Source organism: Gorilla gorilla, chromosome 1, assembly GCF_029281585.2.
Source record: "Gorilla gorilla gorilla isolate KB3781 chromosome 1, NHGRI_mGorGor1-v2.1_pri, whole genome shotgun sequence".
NCBI lineage: Eukaryota > Metazoa > Chordata > Mammalia > Primates > Hominidae > Gorilla > Gorilla gorilla.
The window spans coordinates 165,794,101-165,812,959 of NC_073224.2; the positions used below are offsets into that span (position 1 = coordinate 165,794,101).

Below are 18,859 nucleotides of genomic sequence, written 5' to 3' on the forward strand. Positions count from 1 at the left end.
TAGAAATAAGTTTCTGTTGTTTATAAGCTACCCAGACTATGTATTTTGTTATAGCTACCCAGATGGACTAAGACATAACTGAATCAAAAGAAGAAACTAAGGCAGCCTGACTTTAAGCTATTCTTCCTGAAAAATATGATAAAATCACAGGAAGTAGAGGAAATTCTGCAAAACCCTCTATGTTTTCAGGGTGACGATAGAACAAGTGACAGGATCCATTACTACAGAATAGGTTTCGTGGAGAGATTCAAGTACAGTCAGGGTTACAATAAATATCAAATGGTATATGATAGGACTCGTGTGAGAGCAGTTAGGAGCTTCAGAAAAGAACTTAGACTCAGCCACATAACTGAAATAGTTGATAAGCTAAATAAAAAATTCAATATGAGAAACTGACCTTTGACAGAGTGGCTTCACCAGATTGAGAATAAATACATAAAGTTATGAGAAAAAATGTAGACATTCATGTAATATTTATAAATAGGATGGAATTATGGTAGAGAAAATTAAAGCAAATAAAGGAGAAGCAATAATCAAGGAAATAATGGATAAAACACCATGAATCTGAGTACTGGGAAAAATTCTGTGAGCAAAGTACATATATTTTCTTTAAAAATCTTTGAAGTTCAATTCTCTAATCACAGGAAAAAATGCAGAAGTATTTATATTTCTGATGAATTTTTTGAATGTAAGAAATCACTAGGCAAATAGAGGTGTTGGCATGAGTGAAGAGCCTGTGAGGCAGAGTGGAAAGCATTTGCAAAGGCACAGAGGTATTGATAGAGCTTGGCACATGCAAGTGACAACAAGCAGTTTCGTGTTCTTGGAGTTTAGAGGATATGTTTGGGCATGTCAAATGATGCTGGAGACAAAAAACGGGATTAAAATAGCAAAGGGTGTTATATGTAATACTAAGGAGAGAGGACTTTATCTTGCAAGATCTTGGGGAAACATTTCAGGCATTTATATGACCTGATTTTTATTGTAGAAAAATCATCCTGTATTCTGTAATTTTAGAGTGGAGGAAAATTGAATATAGGGGAATTAGGAGTCTATTATCATAGTTGAGGTATAGTGTATAAGGAACAGATTGAAGGGCTATTTGATAGAATTTAGTGATTTATTGAATGGAAAAAGGTGCAAGAGAAAGAGGAATATGGGTTTATTACTTGGTTGACACGACGAAGAATCGTTTTTATGACTATATAGATAATACAATATGAGTGTGGATTGATTCAAGTTAGGGAGATAATTATTTATAGTTTTGACATGAAAGTAAATCAATGGAATTGGAAGTTTATTTTATATGCCTGTAATTTAAGAAAGAATGTCTGACAGGAGATTACAGCTATGTGGATAATCTAGGTATGTGAGGCAGTAAGATATAACAAGGAAGGTGATCACTTGAGAAGAGTTAGCCAAGAAAGATGAAAAAGAATGAAAATCTAAGTTAAATCAAATGTTTAAATGTTTGCAGAAGAAAACGAACCAGCAAAACAGACTAAGAAAAGTTTAAAAGGGAAAAAAAGAGTGTGATGTCTTTGTAGCCATGCAAAATAATTGAGTTACAAGAATAAATTGATTGACATTGTTAAGTCACGCTTGGAGGCCAACAATGATGATTACTTAGTATTTTAACAGTCAATTGATAATCAAATGCCAGTTATAGACCAGATATCTCAGTTAGTCCAGATACGTAGGATGAAGAGTTGTTAAATTTGGTGAGCTTATATGGAGAAGATACACCAATGATTGCATTAAAGAATAATTTGTCAGCTAAAAACATCAGGATTAATAAATAGAGACCTTATTCAAAAAGCTGATTGCACGTGAGGGAAAGGAACTACTGCAACAGGCAGAGTGGGATTATTACAATATGGAGAATGTTCTGACCATAAGATCTGCAAAAGTCATAATGGTTAGGCAAAAGAATTTCTCATTTATAACGAGGAATAAACAAGACTATAAATAAATGAATGTGGGGAAGTGGAATGAAGAAAAGTGGTATGGTCTGACCTTAGAGCACAGACTGTTTTACCCTGAGAAAAACCTATTCTTAAGAGGGGCTGTTAAAGGGAGACTGTGTGCTGGCTGGGGCTGATGGTGGGCCAAAGTTCAGGGGCCCAGGGGAAGGAAATAATCTCAACTAAAGTTGGGCTAACAAATATTTTATTCCAATTGATTGATGGGGACAAAACCTTTCAGCTAATTGTTAAAGAAGGGAAGAATGGGAATTTTGAAGGTCTGTGTCAGGTCTTGTTATAAACAAACAAGAAAGGCATCCAAGAGTATTAAAGTCAGTCATAAAGAGCAGGGTGCTTCTTTTCGTAAGCCATTTCCTGAAACAAAGGACTGAGGAGATTTCTTAACTTTCACTGTTTTCCAAGAACACAGGGGTCAGGTAAAACTCAACACTGTTGAGAGTGACAAATGAATTATTTCACACGACACAGGATAATATTGTATAAAGACACTGAATGCAGATCAACATCAAGAAAGTCTTCTTGGGGGAAGGAACTGAGTCTTCCAAAGATTAAAATTGTGAGACAAATCATTGAAAAGGCAGTTCAAGAAATACAGATGGCAAAAAGCATTTAAGTTTGATTATCAGGTAATTCTATGTAGGATAAATGGAGATGAGATTAAGGAGCTAGGATGGGACTAGATCAAGAAGGACTTTGTGTGGCAAACCAAGACATTTGTAATTTGTCTTTCATTGGTAAGCCAATAAATATATTAATCTAGAATGTCATATGATAAGATTTGCATTTTGGAATGCTCAATCTGGCAATAGTGCATTTTATGGTTTGGAGAAAGTGGGGGAACAGGAATTAATGAAGATATAAGTTAGGAGAATTTTAGTAAGTTACGGAAGTGGTGTTAAGGACATAGGAAAAGCAATGGCAGAAAATAGAAGAAAAAGAGAGGTAAGACTGATATTTGGGATGTTGAATGTACTGCATCTAGTAACATTTGCATGCCAGGAAGCATAAAAAAAGAGAGAACCTAGGATGGTTCCAGGGTTTCTGGTTTAGGCAACTGTGGGCAGTGGTACCATTTACTAAGGTAGTGTATATGAGAAAGCAGGTTGGGAAAGAAGATTCATATTTGGGAAAGTTGTATTTAGTTAGATATAAGTTTGACTATATTGTTACGTAGCTCAGGAGAGAGGTCAGGCCTAAACATAAAAATCTGAGAGTCTGTAGCACAAAAGTGAGTGTTCAAGCTATGAACTTAGAAGTGGTCATTTGGAGGATGTATAGAGATTAAAAAGCGACATGGAGAAAATTCTTTCAATGTAACAATGAAGTGATAAACATGGTATATATAGTTTTTTTTAAAGTGCAGAAGTAAACAAGATTTAGAGGAAAACTGAAAGAAGTGTAGTACAGAATCTAAGGCAAGTGTTTCAAGGAGGGAATGTCCAATGTTAACTCTAAAAAAGTGCCCTTGGATGATAGGGATAGAAGCCAGTGGAATGAGATATAGAAAAAAAAAAAAAAAAAGAAAGTGGGAGAAACAAATGTGGAATTCTGTTTCTAGATTTTGGGCTCTTAATGAAAGTTAGATATAAAGGATTGAGAGTTAGGATTTAAGGATAGGTAAAGTTATATCATCTTTATATATGAACAGATAGTGCTAGCAGAGGGAGAGCCTTAGAAAATAGATAAGAGACTCATAATAGAGTGCCAATCTTAGACAAAAAAAGAGTTACTTCTTGTTTTAAGTTTGCGTAGAAGGCACTTCTACTCAGTATAGATAGGAATGTAGTTAAATTTACAGAGAATGGAGGGGAGTTAATTGATGGAGTTCAGACTTGATGGCTCTAGTTTCTCTGTGAAAAAAGAAGCAGAGTGTTTAGGAAGCTCCAGGGAATGGACTGGAAGAGTATTGAATAGTGTCAAAGGTTTTCAGTAGCTAATGTTGGGAATGGAATAAAGACAGAGCCAAGGAAATAAGTTTATAATTAGCAATGAGTGTTTGAAAGTATAAATCGGAAGCAGCACTAATCTGCAAGGTGTTGTGATTTTTTTTTGTTTCCTGTAAACTTTTTTATTGAGTGTATATGCGGAAAAGGGGTATGTTTTAAGTGTAATAGGGTTGATAATCTTCAGAAGAGGTGCTTCATGAACAATGCAATTGTCAGTATTTTTAATGCATTATCTTACATTCAAAACATAAACAGTGACCTTATTTCTAACCAGTCAAGTTGTCAATGAAATATACTGAGCCTACGATCTCAAATCTAAAAATTTTCAGGAAAGGAGATCTTTCTCAAAGCCAATACAGGATCTTTTCCAAGATAATTTGGTGTGTTCCAGTAAAAGTGTCCAACATTCTAGTTAAGCTACAACAAAATTTTTAACTACTATACATTATTTTATGAATCAAAGTATATCAATTTTCTTTATGGGGGCTGACAGAGTATTTGCAGTTTCATTGGACACCTGTTTGTGCCACTACCATTTAGAGAGCAGAATGATTATGGTTAAAATTTTATACATGTATTATCAGATTGGGAAAATAATCTTTAACGGAAAAAGTTATCATCAAGAATCTTATGTTTTGTGTAGAGAATTGAAATTACTTGATACTACTAATTATTGTTCTTTTACTCTAATAATAAAAATGTATTTATTATTTTTATTACTCAGTTTCATTGCTATAAAGAAATACCTGAGGCTGGGTAATTTATAAAGAAAAGAGGTTTATTTTGGCTCATGGTTCTATAGGGTATATAGGAAGTATGGTGCTGGCATCTGCTTCTGGTGAGGGCCTCAGGAAACCTACAATCATGGTGGAAGGTGAATGAGAGGCAGGCAAGTCACATGGTGAGAGAGGGAGCAGGAGACAGAAGGGGTGGTCCCACAACCAGATCTCATGTGAACTATATGAGCAAGAAGTCACTCATCATTAAAGGGATGACACTAAGACATTCAGGAGGGAACAGCCCCCATGATCCAATACCTCCCACAAGCCCCTATCTCTAACATTGGGGATTGCATTTCAACGTAAGATTTGGAGGGCACAAACATCCAACCATATCATAGTTTAACTATAATGCCTGTAAGACCTTGTGAACATTTTGTTAGTTTATTTAAACCAATAGATTACCAAATTTAAAATATCTTTTGAAAATACTTTCATGAAAGATAAAAATTATTAATTATATTTTCTTTATACAGAAAACAACCTATGAAGAGGAAATTAATAATATTAAACATATTACTTCAAAAATTAATGCAATTCTGGCTCATAATTCACCAGTTTTGATTGTTCAAAGATGGATACGTGGTTTCTTAGTTAGAAAAAATTTGAGGTATGTTTTGTTTTCTTTACCATTTGAATATTGAAATAAGAAGGTGAAGAAATAAATGATAAGAAGTCAATTCTCCAATAATTTGCATTTTTGTATTCTCTATCATTAAAATGGTTTAGTCTGTTTAACCTAACTTTAAGAAAAATACCACAGACTCTATAGTAATATAATATTTAACATAATCAACAGTTGATATTTTATTTTTTCTTTTCAACTTACCATATAAATACAAATGTAAGCCATGGATTATATAATGGGATACAATAGAATATAAAACATGCAACATACATGGAAGATTTTATATTTTGTTTAGATGCGAATACAATTTTGCTGACACATCTGCTACCACATCAATCTATATTGTCCTTTATTTAATTGTCTTTTCCTCTTTTCTTGTTCCTTGCATTCCTTTGCAGTAGCTAAGCTTTGCAAATAAATGGAAACCTTTTTGCTAGAATTTCTCAACGTTGTACTTGCAGAGATAAGATAGGATACTCTGTCATCAATTTATAGTATTGATCATACCAAACGTCAAACATATGAAAAACTAAATGAAAATATTCATATAGCTTATTCTAATTGGTAAAGTTCAGAAGATAGAAATGAAATTTGGCCCTGAAATATAGACAGGATTGACGTAGATCTGGAATAAGAAAACAGACATTTGTTGATAAAGCAAGATTAGGAAGTTTCACTGAAATGAGATTCAACATTCTGTGGTAAGATAGACACAATGAGATGCAATGCCTTCCAGCACAAGCCAATACATACTAAATCATAGGTGGCAATAGTCCTGATAAAGAGAAACAAATATGAGGAATAAGTAGTGAAACTGACCATAAATACAGTGCCTCCGACTTCTGAGGAAGTGGTTCCACATAATTTTCCACACTGAGGTCAAAATATGAGAGAACATAATCTCACATTGGAGACAAGTCAAATTACCTGAGTAAAGGAGGTGCAAAAGAATAAATCAGGCAGTTGCTGAAAAGTGCATACTTATTTAAAATATTAATTCTGTCTTTATTTTGCATTGGAATATAATGTGCTCTTTATATTAAATACAGATCTAATTAAAGGGTCTTGTTTTTAGTTTATTCCCCAGGGATTTTTTTCTCTGGTAGAATGAAGGTTCTCACTGATGCTCATGTAACATGAGATAAAAACTTTGTTCATGGGAACAATCTTTAAAAACTAAGCATGTATGAATAGAGAGTTTTGCAGGAAGAGATTTCAGTAATAATATATGGCAGGGTTCAAGACAAGATGATTTGTATTTTCTCTCTCTTTAAAGCTCTGTTCCATTAGTTACATTACTTATCTATGCTGGGCTTGAATTTCTTTATCTGTAAAATTGTAAAGAACAGGGGATAAAAAAAAGTACTTATTTCTATTTGTGGGAATTGAGATGATCAATATAATGCTCTTAGCACCTGACAAAAGTAGATATTACATTCTTTTTTTTTTTTTTTTTTTTTTTGAGAAGGAGTCTCGCTCTGTCGCCCAGGCTGCAGTGCAGTGGCGCGATCTCGGCTCGCTGCTACCTCTGACTTCCGGGTTCACGCCATTCTCCTGCCTCAGCCTCCCCAGTAGCTGGGACTACAGGCACCCGCCGCCACGCCCGGCTAATTTTTTATATTTTTAGTAGAGACGGGGTTCCACCGTGTTAGCCAGGATGGTCTCAATCTCCTGACCTCGTGATCCGCACGCCTCGGCCCCCCAAAGTGCTGGGATTACAAGCGTGAACTACCGCGCCCAGCCTTAAAAATTTAATTATCATTGTTGTTGTTATATTTAGTGCTCTCTGTGTTATTTGGCCCCATGGGAAATTTTCCTTGGATTTCTTGCTCCCTTCCAGCATGCAGACAGTAATCTTTCAAAAATACAAATTTAATCATTTTATTCACCAAGTTAAAGTCCTCCAGTGGCTTTCTATTTGTTTAGGACAAATGTTTGGGATATTGCCTCTTTGATGTGTTTCACATACTTTTATTATCACAAGCTCTTACCATACCGTATTATAGTCGTCTCTATAGTTACCTATATCTCCAGATTTACTATGAACTCTATGAGACTGTATCTCTGTTTTCCACTCTGTATCTTTAATATGTAACAGAATGCCTGACACATGTTAGGTGCTCAAAAATACTTTCTGAATTGATTAATACATCAACAAATGGAGAGACAGTGAGAGCTGAAATCAGATCTGGATTCATGCATGGAAAGGTGAAAGTAAGAATTAGGAAATATGAAGAGCTCCCCTGAGAGGCAACTATAGATTCCCACAACCTAGGGTCCGAGTGATTAGTCCTCTTGTGTCTCTATTTCTAGGCATGAGAAATGTCTCCTCACACCCAAATATTTTGTACTTTGAAATTTTTAACTTTAAGTACTTGAAATATATATGGCCAAAATTTATAAAATTATTATGATTAATGCTATTATCTTTTAGAGTGGTAGTATTTCTAGTACGGGTGATACAATATAAGGAAAGTATACTTTTATTCTTAGAATGAAATGTTGTAATTAGATTGATAGCCTCCTAAACCTACGTAAAGGCAGCTATACTGAGATCATGGGGAGGATTATTGGTTGTGTTGATGGGTTGTAAAAAAGGAAAAAGAATGGAAAAGAATATAGGAAACAAACATTTATTGAATGTGCAATATATGTAAAGCACCATGTTAGGTACATTAATCCATTATATTATTTAATAAAACAGAGCTTTTGAGTCTTTCTGTATTTTCTGTTTTACAGATGAAACATTAAGAGTTTAAACTTGGTGGGGAGGCTAAGATATGAATCAATATTAGAAAGCCATTTTGTGTTGGTCATTTGTGGTCAGTTATGAAAAGATGAAACTGCATGTAAATAAATATCAGGTTCCGGTGTTTAACACATTCCAAATTCCATGCTCCTTTTACTTTTCTGACAACACCCCTGAAGTCAGCTTTTCCAAACAGCTCTAGTCCTTTCAGTAAGGAATGGTATTTGGAAAGTAAGATCTAGAAACTAGATGTATTCATTGCTATTGGGGTGTCGTTATTCCTAGCCCATTTTAGCTGAAAGAATATGGATTATTCTTTCCATCATAATTTCATGTTAACACCCCAAATGTTAATCCAACACAGAGGGTTATTCACTGCTTTCATTCAACATTATATTTCCCTTTGAATTTTGGTTGCCAACATTATTAATTTTACTCATTAGCTTAATCCTACAATATACACAAAATAGTTTCATAATCGCTATTACACACTACTATCAACAATCTATTTAATACAATTCAAGATTTGTTGCAGGATTTTTTTAATGATTAGACTGGAGATATATTGTTGAAATAGTTTGTTGAATAGTTACTCATATTCATTTATCATAGTGATGGTAGTTCTTTTTCTACTGATTTTCTTTTTAATTTTAAAAATATTTCTTATTTTAGTCTATTTCACTTAGGAAATTTTTTGTTGTTTTCATTTATAATTATAATCCTTCTGGTTTAGTCTTTATATATAAAATGTTTTTAAATGCTGATTTTTTTTCTCATTTCTATCACTGCATTTCTAAATTTGCTCTCACATGTCTTATATAATTTTCTTGCTATCTTTTTGTTCATTTTGAAATAATAGGTGTAATTTTATTTTTATTTTTTATAAGGTTCACTTTCTGGCCTGCTTCCATTGTCTACAATGATATTGTTATGCTCTTTATTTTCTTCTTATTATAATTCTGTAAAGGACAAGATAGTGATTTTTCTGCATTGTTGTTTCTATAAAATTAGTTTTTCTGAACTTTAAGAAGAAGCTTTTCTTATTTTAGTATTTAAAACTACTCCTGTTGTGTTTGTGTAGCATCCACAGTATTGTAGTTCTCTTTCTGGTGTCTCTGGCTGTGGTTTCTATTACCTCCCTCTTAATGTGAATATTTTGCTCTCTCTTTTCACTGTTTTTCTCTGCTACTCAATTACTATTATTTTCCCAGGAAATTCTCCTCACTTTGGGCTTTGACCTGTAAGAGAGTTTTGGCTGGTTAGTTTTGGGGGTTTAGAGTCCCGGAATGCTTCAGATCCTTTAGATCTTACCATAGACTTTTTATTTATTGTATTCACACACTAATGCCCATCCCCGCCACCCCGGATTTAGCTTCTGTTCTATTTGTTTTGTTTCTGTCCATCAAATGCCTCATTACTTTTGTCTGTTTCCTCCTGAATAATTGCTAACACAGCAGTGGGCTTACAATTGTCTATGATTTTTCCCCATTCATTCACATTTTAGATTTCCCGAGGATACCTTGTCACATAGTACTGTTGTAGATATTTAAAAAAATTTGCCTTCTAGTTGTTATGTTTGTTTCTATGAAGGAATCTGCAGAAATTAGAAAACTATGTCACTGCCATAACTATTATCCCACAGTGCCTTTAAAAAGTAGTGTTTACATGTTAAAAGCATCATTCAGGCTGAGGTGGGCAGATCTCGAGGTCAAGAGATCGAGAGCATTCTGGCCAACATGGTGAAACCCCGTCTCTACTAAAAATACAAAAATTAGCTGAGCATGGTGGTGCATACCTGTAGTCCCAGCTACTCAGGAGGCTGAGGCAGGAGAATTGCTTGAACCCAGGAGGCGGAGGTTGTAGTGAGCCGAGATCGGGCCACTGCACTCGAGCCTGGTGACAGAGCAAGACTCCATCTAAAAAAAAAAAAAAAAAAAAAAAAGCATCATTCAATAACTATTTCTGGCAAACTAAATTTCTATGACTTTCACATTTTAGGTGATATTTATTAAATAAATATTTATTTCTTAAAACATATAAGGTGGAGAGAAATGAAATATCCTGTAGTCATATCATGAGAGGTATGATTAGGGGAACTTGGATATATAAGTATCACAAGAGTAAATTTAAGGCAATTCAAATAGTTGACCTCAAATTGTTGAATATTTTCTGTAAGTAAAATAGATAAAAGAATCAGGTATAGTGAGTGAAAGTTTTAGAAAGACAAATTTCATCTTATTTTCCAAGAAAAATGTTTAACTCTGATTGTCTGATTGTATGGTTGCAAATTTCTTTTTGCAGGTAATGTTAATGTAGGAACCATCTAAATGCTAGGGCTATAATAAACTAGGTTTTAGCAGAAGCGAGAAAAGTCTAAGATACTTAGACTGCGTTTTCCAGTAAATATGATTAAAATACATTAATATACATATTGGAAAATAATAGCAAGATAGTACATTATCTTATCCAATGGGGAGCAAGATAAGGAGGCCCATAATCATCACTATATATTACAATTTCCTGAAGCTTTAGTAAATTTGATAATTAAAAAAAGAAGAAATAATATATTTGTATGTTTTACTTATTCAATTCAGTTCTATGTAAGAGGGATCCCCAATATCTTGGCTTAAACTAGGCAGAAGTTTTGTTTTTTATGTGAGAAGAGTCTGTGGTTCAAGAAGTCCAGGCCTGTGATGCTGCACAAAATCAAGGATCCAACCTTCCTCTAACTTTTCAATCTACCTTTCTAATTTGTGTGTTTTATCTTCAAGGTCATTTATGGTCAAAATGGCTGCCAGAGTTCCAATCTTTACATCTGATTTTATGCTGGAAGACAGGCAATAATGAATGGCAGAAAGGGGCACATCTCCTGATTATAACAGCAATTTTAATCACCCTTATCGGATATACTGCATTTCCCTTTTCCTACATTTCGTTAGCCAGAATTCCCCTTTCCTACATTTCCTTGGCCAGAATTTAGTTGTATGGGTACACTGGCAGCTAAGAAATAGGGTCTTTTATCTGATCACTTTGTCACCTGTATGAAATTTGGCTACTGTTATAAGGATTAAAAAGAGAATTGGAATTGAGTGGCAGTTTCTGCCACAGAATATTTGAAAGCAAAAGACAAAATAGTAACTATTGCCTAGCAGCTACAAATGCATGTATGAACAAAAGAGAGAGGCTAGAATATCAAGAATCTAAGCATCTGTCTCATGAAGATAGAAAAATAGCAGAAGTTATACCCAAACAGAGTAAAGGGGAATAAGAAAAGTAGTATCAGAAATGAATGAAATGGAATACAAATATACAATAAACATGAGAAAATGCACATGAAAAAATTAATATATTTAAGAATTCATTATTTGTGGAGAGAAATTGGTAGTACTCCAGCAAGACTGATAAAGCAAAGAGTAATTACCAACGTAAAGAATTTAAAAAGGCACATTGCTGTAGGTCTACAGATATTAAAGAGAATAAGAACAACTTTATATCAAAAATTACAATTTTTTATGTGATATGAAAAAATTCTGTGAAGAAACACAATTTTCAAGCTGACAAAGGAAGAAATAAAAGTACTAAATAGTTGTACATACATTAAAAAATTGAACACATTCTTGAAGTCCTTTTCACAAAGAGACATTGAGCCTGGATGAATTTACTGATGAATGATTCTATACATGTAAGGAAAATATAATGCCATCTTACATAAATTTCCCAGAGAGTAAAAGAAAACACTTTACATATTATTTTGAGAGATCAACAAAACCTTAATACCAAAATCTTACAAAGATGTTACAAGAAAGAAAATTTCAGGTCAGTGTCATGAATGCAGATGTAAAAATCATGAATACAATATTAGAAAATTAGATCCAATGATATAGAAAAAATAATACCTTATAACCAATATAATTTATTCCAGGAATACAAGGTTAGTTTAACATTAGAAAATCACTTATATTAGCAGACTGAAAGAGGAAAATAACACCATGGGCATTCCTCCCTTTTGCCTGGAACCATGTTGACTAAAATGTGTGCCTATTATAAGCCAATTGTGTCCTCACTTGTCATGGTTTCAAGGTAACAAAGATTTAATCTTATTTAATCTCTTCTCACATGTGGTAGACAGAATTCCTAGGTGACCCACATGGCTTTTGTTCCCTGGTGTTACTCGAATGATCATGTTATGTTGCAGGACAAATGATATTACGCAGATGTAATTAAAATGACTTACTAATCAGTTGACCTTAGGAGAGATTATCTAGATGGATCTAACGTTATCTCACGAGTACTTTAAAAACAGAATTTTCACTGAATAACTGAACAAGTGAAGGTTCCTCAAGGTAAGCTCCATGCTTCTTCCCCCACAACACACCCTATGCATCTCTTTATCTGTGTCCTTTATAATTACAACATCCTTGAGGCCCAAGGACTGGCCTAACCACAACCATAACTACTGCCACCCATGTATGCCATGTGGAGGCCTAAGGACCAGCGTGTCTAGCCCACCACTGCCACAAATGGTGACTGAGGACTGGCCTGACTGGTGTCTCTGTCACCAGCAAAGTATTGCTACAGCCTCTACCAGCAACTGCAGCCTCAGGCACTGAAGAACTCACAGATACTTCTGATGCTAATTATGGTCAAATAAATTATACTGAGACTACTCCACTACACCCACCAGATTCAAAGTCAAAGCATCCTATCCAACCAACACTGTAGATGCATCTATAACAAAAAGTACTTCCCTACAAAATTTGGAAAAAGCAACTGTTAACACCAGATGTACAGATGTCAATGTAAGGACACAAGAAACATGAAAAAGCAGGAAACATAATGCCTCCAAAGAAACAATAAATCTCTATAAACAGATTCCAAAGGAAAAAATATATTTGAAATGGCTGAAACATTTTTTTAATGATTTTAAAGGAACTCAATGAGATATAAAGGAACAGAGTTAAACAATACAAAGATATCAGAAAAGCAATTCATGACTTGTTGAATGAGAAATTTAAAGTGACCAAATTCTCACATGTTGAAAGACCCAGAAGGAGAAGAGATGGACAAAGATGAAGAAAACCTATTTAATGAAATAATAGCTGAAAACATCTTAAGTCTTGCAAAACATATAGACCCACATACAGAAAGCTTAAAAGTCCTCAAAAAGATTCAACCCCAAAAGGTCGTCTCAATGGCACATTATAGTTAAATTGACAAAAGACAAAAGCAGAGAGAATGATAGAGACAGCAAGAGAAAGGCCTCAAGTCACATATAAGGAAATCCCCCTCAGACTAACAGTTAAAACTCTATCCAAAACATGTTTTTATCAATAACGCATGCCTTTTAAATTAAATTTTTAAGATTTCTGACACTTTCACTTTATTTTATGGACATTGTGTTGATATTGGAAAGCTCTCCTGAAATGATTAGCATTTTGACATAAAATCATTATTCTCTACTGTGATTGTCAGGGTAGCAACCTATGTTATCAAATATCAAATTAATTGGGTTTGAAAAATACCTTAAAATGTTTTTATTTATCATGAGTTAGAATCTTTCATGGTTGACCAAAGAAAAAGAGTAGATAAAAAGAGAAAAATTTATTTATTTCATATGGAGTTTTTTTAGAATTTTCTTGTTGCCTAGAAAATTTTAGAGATTAAATGTACCAAATTAAATTTGCTTTAAAATTTTTATTGTTTGTAGGCAATTCTTTTCTTTTGATGCAGTCTTACCTGTAGTCCAGGATGGACTGCAGTGGCGTTATCTAAGCTCACTGCAACCTCCACCTTCCTGGGCTCAAGCGATTCTTCCACCTCAGCCTCCCAAGTGGCTAGGACCACAGGCACGCATTGCCATGCCTGGCTCATTTTTGTATTTTTTATAGAGATGGAGTTTCGCAATGTTGCCCAGGCTAGTCTCCAACTCCTGGGCTCAAGCAGTCTGCCTGCCTTGTCCTCCTAAAGTGCTGGGATTACAAGTATGAGCCGCCTTGGCTAACCAATCATAGGGAACTCTTATAAAGACTATTTTATTTATTATAAAACAATATTAACTATTTAGGTCTAATCAACTATCCTACTTACTGTGAATTTTTTGGTGTTATTCAAAGTTGACGGTGGATTAGAATCATCAGATAATTTATTCAAGTTCTGGCTTGGCACTGTGTGCCAGACATTTTATGTAATTTACCTCATTTGATCCTATAAACAATCCCAAATAACTTGCCTGAGGTTTCAAAACTTCTAAGTTATAGACACAGGACTCAGGCCCATATTTCATGGATCATAACCAAATAAAATAAAATAAAATAATTTGTATTATTCTGCTAGCACTTGCTAGATCTTGGGAAATATTATTTCTTAATAAAATTTTCATAGCAAAGTTATGAAATTATATACAAATGTGCACTACCTGCCTTATAGGCATGATATAATTATTAATTTTTATCGATCAGTTCATTCTACAAGTATTTATTGAGTGCCTACCATAAGTTAGGCCCTTTCTGGGTCCTGAAGATACAACAGTGGACAAAACATTTAAATTCACTGCCTTTGTGGAGTTTATATTTTAATAGAATTACTATTTTCACATATATAGTGGCATATCATGGAACATATATAATGGTACACTAACATTGTATATGATTTTACATTATAAATAACATAATTATTTTATTCCTAATAGATTATTTTTGTTGAAATACAGTCATGCATTGCTTAATGACAAGGATACGTTCTGAGAAACATGTTGTTAGGTGATTTTGTCATTGTGTGAACCCATAGAGAGTACTTTGACAAACTTAGGTTATATAGCCTACTACACTTAGACAAACTTAGGTGGTATAGCCTATTTGTAGCCTAGGCCGCAAATCTGTACAGCATATTACTATACTAAATTTTATAGGCAATTGTAAGATAATGATAAATATTTGTGTATCTAAATATAGAAAAGAGAGTAAAAGTATGGTAGTATAATTTCATGGGGACCACCAGTGTATATGCAGTTTGTCATTGACTGGAACATCATTATATGGCATATAACTATATACTTTGTGGGAAATTTTAAATGTACACTTGTCTTTATTAACTCATTTGATCCTCACAGCAGTTCTGTGAGGTAAATATAATTACTTCATAGATATGATAGAGAAAATTGAGGATTTATTTTTAAAACTAGATAAAAAGAAGAGAAAATACTACATTTAAATACTTAATACAAATATAATTAAGAAAAAAATTAGTAATTCATTATATTTTAGTGGTGGAATATTTTACAAAACTCTTTTCAAATTTGGATTGTAGGCCTAGTATACTTGTGATGTTTTTCTGATTATTTTGTTGATGAGTAGTTAATGAGTTATTTCTTTCATAATTGATTAAAGCAAGTAATTTTTTAAATCCTTCTCACATAAAAGTTTAGAAGATTAGATTATGTAGTATCTAGAGTTCTTACTTGCAAACAGCGGAAGCTAACTGTAAATGACTTAGACAATAATAGAATTTGTTAGAGGTTTTTCAGGAAGCTCACGAAAAATTCAGGAAGACACAGTAACTGGCTTTGGAAAATGAACAGCAGTGAGAAGCATGGCAGAGCCAACTCCACCAGAGAGCATTCCTAGTTTACTGTTACTATTGGCTACTTGTCTCCCCATTATTCTGTTGCAGCTGTCATGACTGTAGGATGTGTAAAGTTATTGAGGTAGGGAAGGACATTTCACATTGATATGATAATAACTTATTGGTGTGAATATATCTTAGGGCAGGGGAAACAAGCTTAATTTCCTTGCAGTAGGAAATCCTGTCCTATATGATTTCAGTCCTTTGACTTTGAATTTCATTGAGATTTGCATATGGCCCACGCTTTTCACGTGTGCTTAAAAAAGGTGTCCTCTATAGTTATTGGCTAAGATATTTTTTGTATTTCTATTAGGTCACTGGTTAGGTGGTGTTCAACTATTCTATTCCTTATTAATTTTGGGATTACTAGTTTTGTCAGTCACTGGGAGAAGTGAACTTACATCTCTCACCGTGATTGTAGATGTATTATTATTATTTCATTATAGTTATGTCAAATTTTGTTTTGCATATTTTGAACTATGTTATTAGTTGCATAAAAATTAAAAATCATTATGTCAATGAGTCAATTGAACCTTTTATCTTTATGAAATGACTCTCAATTCATCTAATAATCTTTATGGCTTAAAGTTTACTTTATCAGATGTATTTACACTGGCTTGTTTTGTATTTAGTTTGTGCATATTTATTTTCTATCCGTTTGGTTATAATATTTCTGTATATTTATCTTTATCTGTCTATCTAGCTCATAAATAACAGAGTTTGATTTTTTAAACCCAGTCTGACAATTTTTATATTAACTATCATATTTGGACTATTTACATTAAATGTTATTCCTGATGTTTGGGGTATTAAATACATTGTGTTATTTTTGCTTTTTGCTTTTCTCTCCTGTTCTGTAAATTTTCTCCCTCATATTTCCTGCCTTCTTTGGAATTTAGTTTTTATTGTTATATGTTTTCCCCCTCTACTGTTTTGGAAGATACACTCTATATTTCCAATTTTGAAGAATCAGTAATCCTAGCAAATAAAATTTGCTTATTTACTTTAATATATCTTCATTTAATTAGTGCCTTTACTCTTCTTCTTGACCATATAAAAATTTTAGAACTCTATTTTCATTATACCTCCTTTTCAATTTTCATGCTATTTTGTCATGTACTATAATTTTATCTATGGGTTATAATAAGACATTAATATTGTTATTTTTATATAGTCAGTATTTATATCAAGAAATGTTATCCTTTGTTATAAGTAGTGGCAAGCCATTACAAGTGTTTAAGCACAGAAGAGATGCCATGAGATGTTACTCTACAGTTATGTGGAATAAAAGTTTTAATGAGGGAAGACTAAAGCCATCAATCCTAGGTTACTAAAATAGTTTAGGTGAGTCATAGGTGCCTGGAATAAAATATAGATGTAGGGATCAGATAAAGGTATTTATGGGTACAATACAGAGAATTAGAGAATTTGGTGAGCAAATGGGTAGTGGTTGTTATGGTGAGAAAAAGAAGCATATAATGGATGACACTAAAAATTTTGGTGTATGCAATTGCATGGATTGTGGCCAGTCCTCACTACTTCCCTTCCTCGCTTCTCGCTTTTTCCTTCCCTCCCTCCCTCCTTCCTTCCTTCCTTTCTCCCTTCCTTCTTTCCACTGAAAAGTTTGAAGTCAAATTATACATTTTATTTCCCCAAAGCCATCATATTTTCATCATTTACAGCCTAACATTTTACATGTATGTATGTGTGTATATATATACACACACACATATGTATATATATACACACATACATATATGTATATATATATATATACACACATAAATACATTTTTTGTGTTTGTGTTTTATTTATTTCTTTTTTGTAGAGACAGGGTCTTGTTATGTTGTTCGGTCTGGTCTCAAACTCCTGGGCTCAAGTGTTGGCCTCCCAAAGTGTCATATTACAAGCATGAGCCACCGTGCCCAGCCACTCTCCTATTTTCTATGATAAGTGTACTGGGGGCTGTATTGGAGAGGAAGGGAAGGTGCTTGGAGAGGAACAGATATATCACAGATAATTGAATTTCATATGTAACCCAGTTACATCCTGGAGCCCATGTAGTCCTGGGAGTTATGAAATGTGATTTGGGTATAAACATGGTCATCTTTAAAATGAAAAATACTCCCATTACAAGTATAACTGGCAACATGTTCTGAGTCCAAAAATGTAGTTTCTCAATCCACTTGTTTCAAAATACAGTCTTTGCTGGCTGCTTTCTTGAAAGCAGCCATAAGAGAGGATTTTTGTTTAAACAAAGGCCATTTCACTCTCCTGAAGAGTTCCACTTGCAGTTTTTCTCCTTTTGTTTCTCATATTGAGACAACAGACATTCAACTTGACATGCCTAGCTGAACTCTGGGTCAGACCCTGCCCATGGGACACCAAAAAGTAAGTATGTAAGTCTGGTAATGGATTGAAGGATATTTGGAGACAGTCTGGGCATTTTGGCCCCAGTTTACTCAGAAGGAATAGCTGAAAATAGACTTTTTGTGACCTGGGATAATTATGAACTGTGATTTGGCTATAAACATGATCGTCTTTAAAATGAAAAATGCTAAAGGTCTTTATGCTTATCCGTACTGACCTCTACCCCATACTTGTAATCATACATCCAGGTCACATTACCATTAAATAAAGTCAGGGCCTTGTTTTTTGTTTTTGTTTGTTTGTTTGTTTGTTTGTTTTTTTAAAGGAAGCAAAAGAGCCAGGATATTTATTTCTTTTCTTCTTCCTTTTCTTTTATTATACTTTAAGTTCTGGGATACATGTGCAGAACATGCAGGTTTGTTATACAGGTATACACGTGCCATGGTGGTTTGCTGCACCCACCAACCCATCATCTACATTAGGTATTTCTCCTAACGCTATCCTTTCCCTACCCTCCCACCCCCTGACAGGCCCCGGTGTGTGATATTCCCCTCCCTGTGTCCTGTGTTCTCATTGTTCAACTCCAACATATGAGTGAGAACATGCAATGTTTTGTTTTCTGCTCTTGTGTTAGTTTCCTGAGAATGATAGTTTCCAGCTTCATCCATGTGCCTGCAAAGGACATGAACTCATCCTTTTTTATGGCTGAATAGTATTCCATGTTGTATATGTGCCACATTTTCTTTATCCAATCTATCATTGATGGACATTTGGGTTGGTTC

The 18,859-nt window shown here is 33.9% G+C and overlaps 1 protein-coding gene across 2 annotated transcripts in view; it reads left to right on the forward strand.

The window, feature by feature from the left end:
- The window catches only part of LRRIQ3 (leucine rich repeats and IQ motif containing 3), a 172,014-nt gene that overhangs the window by 37,145 nt on the left and 116,010 nt on the right, over positions 1-18,859 (forward strand). For both annotated transcript variants that reach the window (XM_063697669.1, XM_063697672.1), the window contains one exon: positions 5,187-5,320. In XM_063697669.1, coding sequence (XP_063553739.1) covers positions 5,187-5,320 — 134 coding nt within the window. The remainder of the gene's footprint in view (positions 1-5,186; positions 5,321-18,859) is intronic.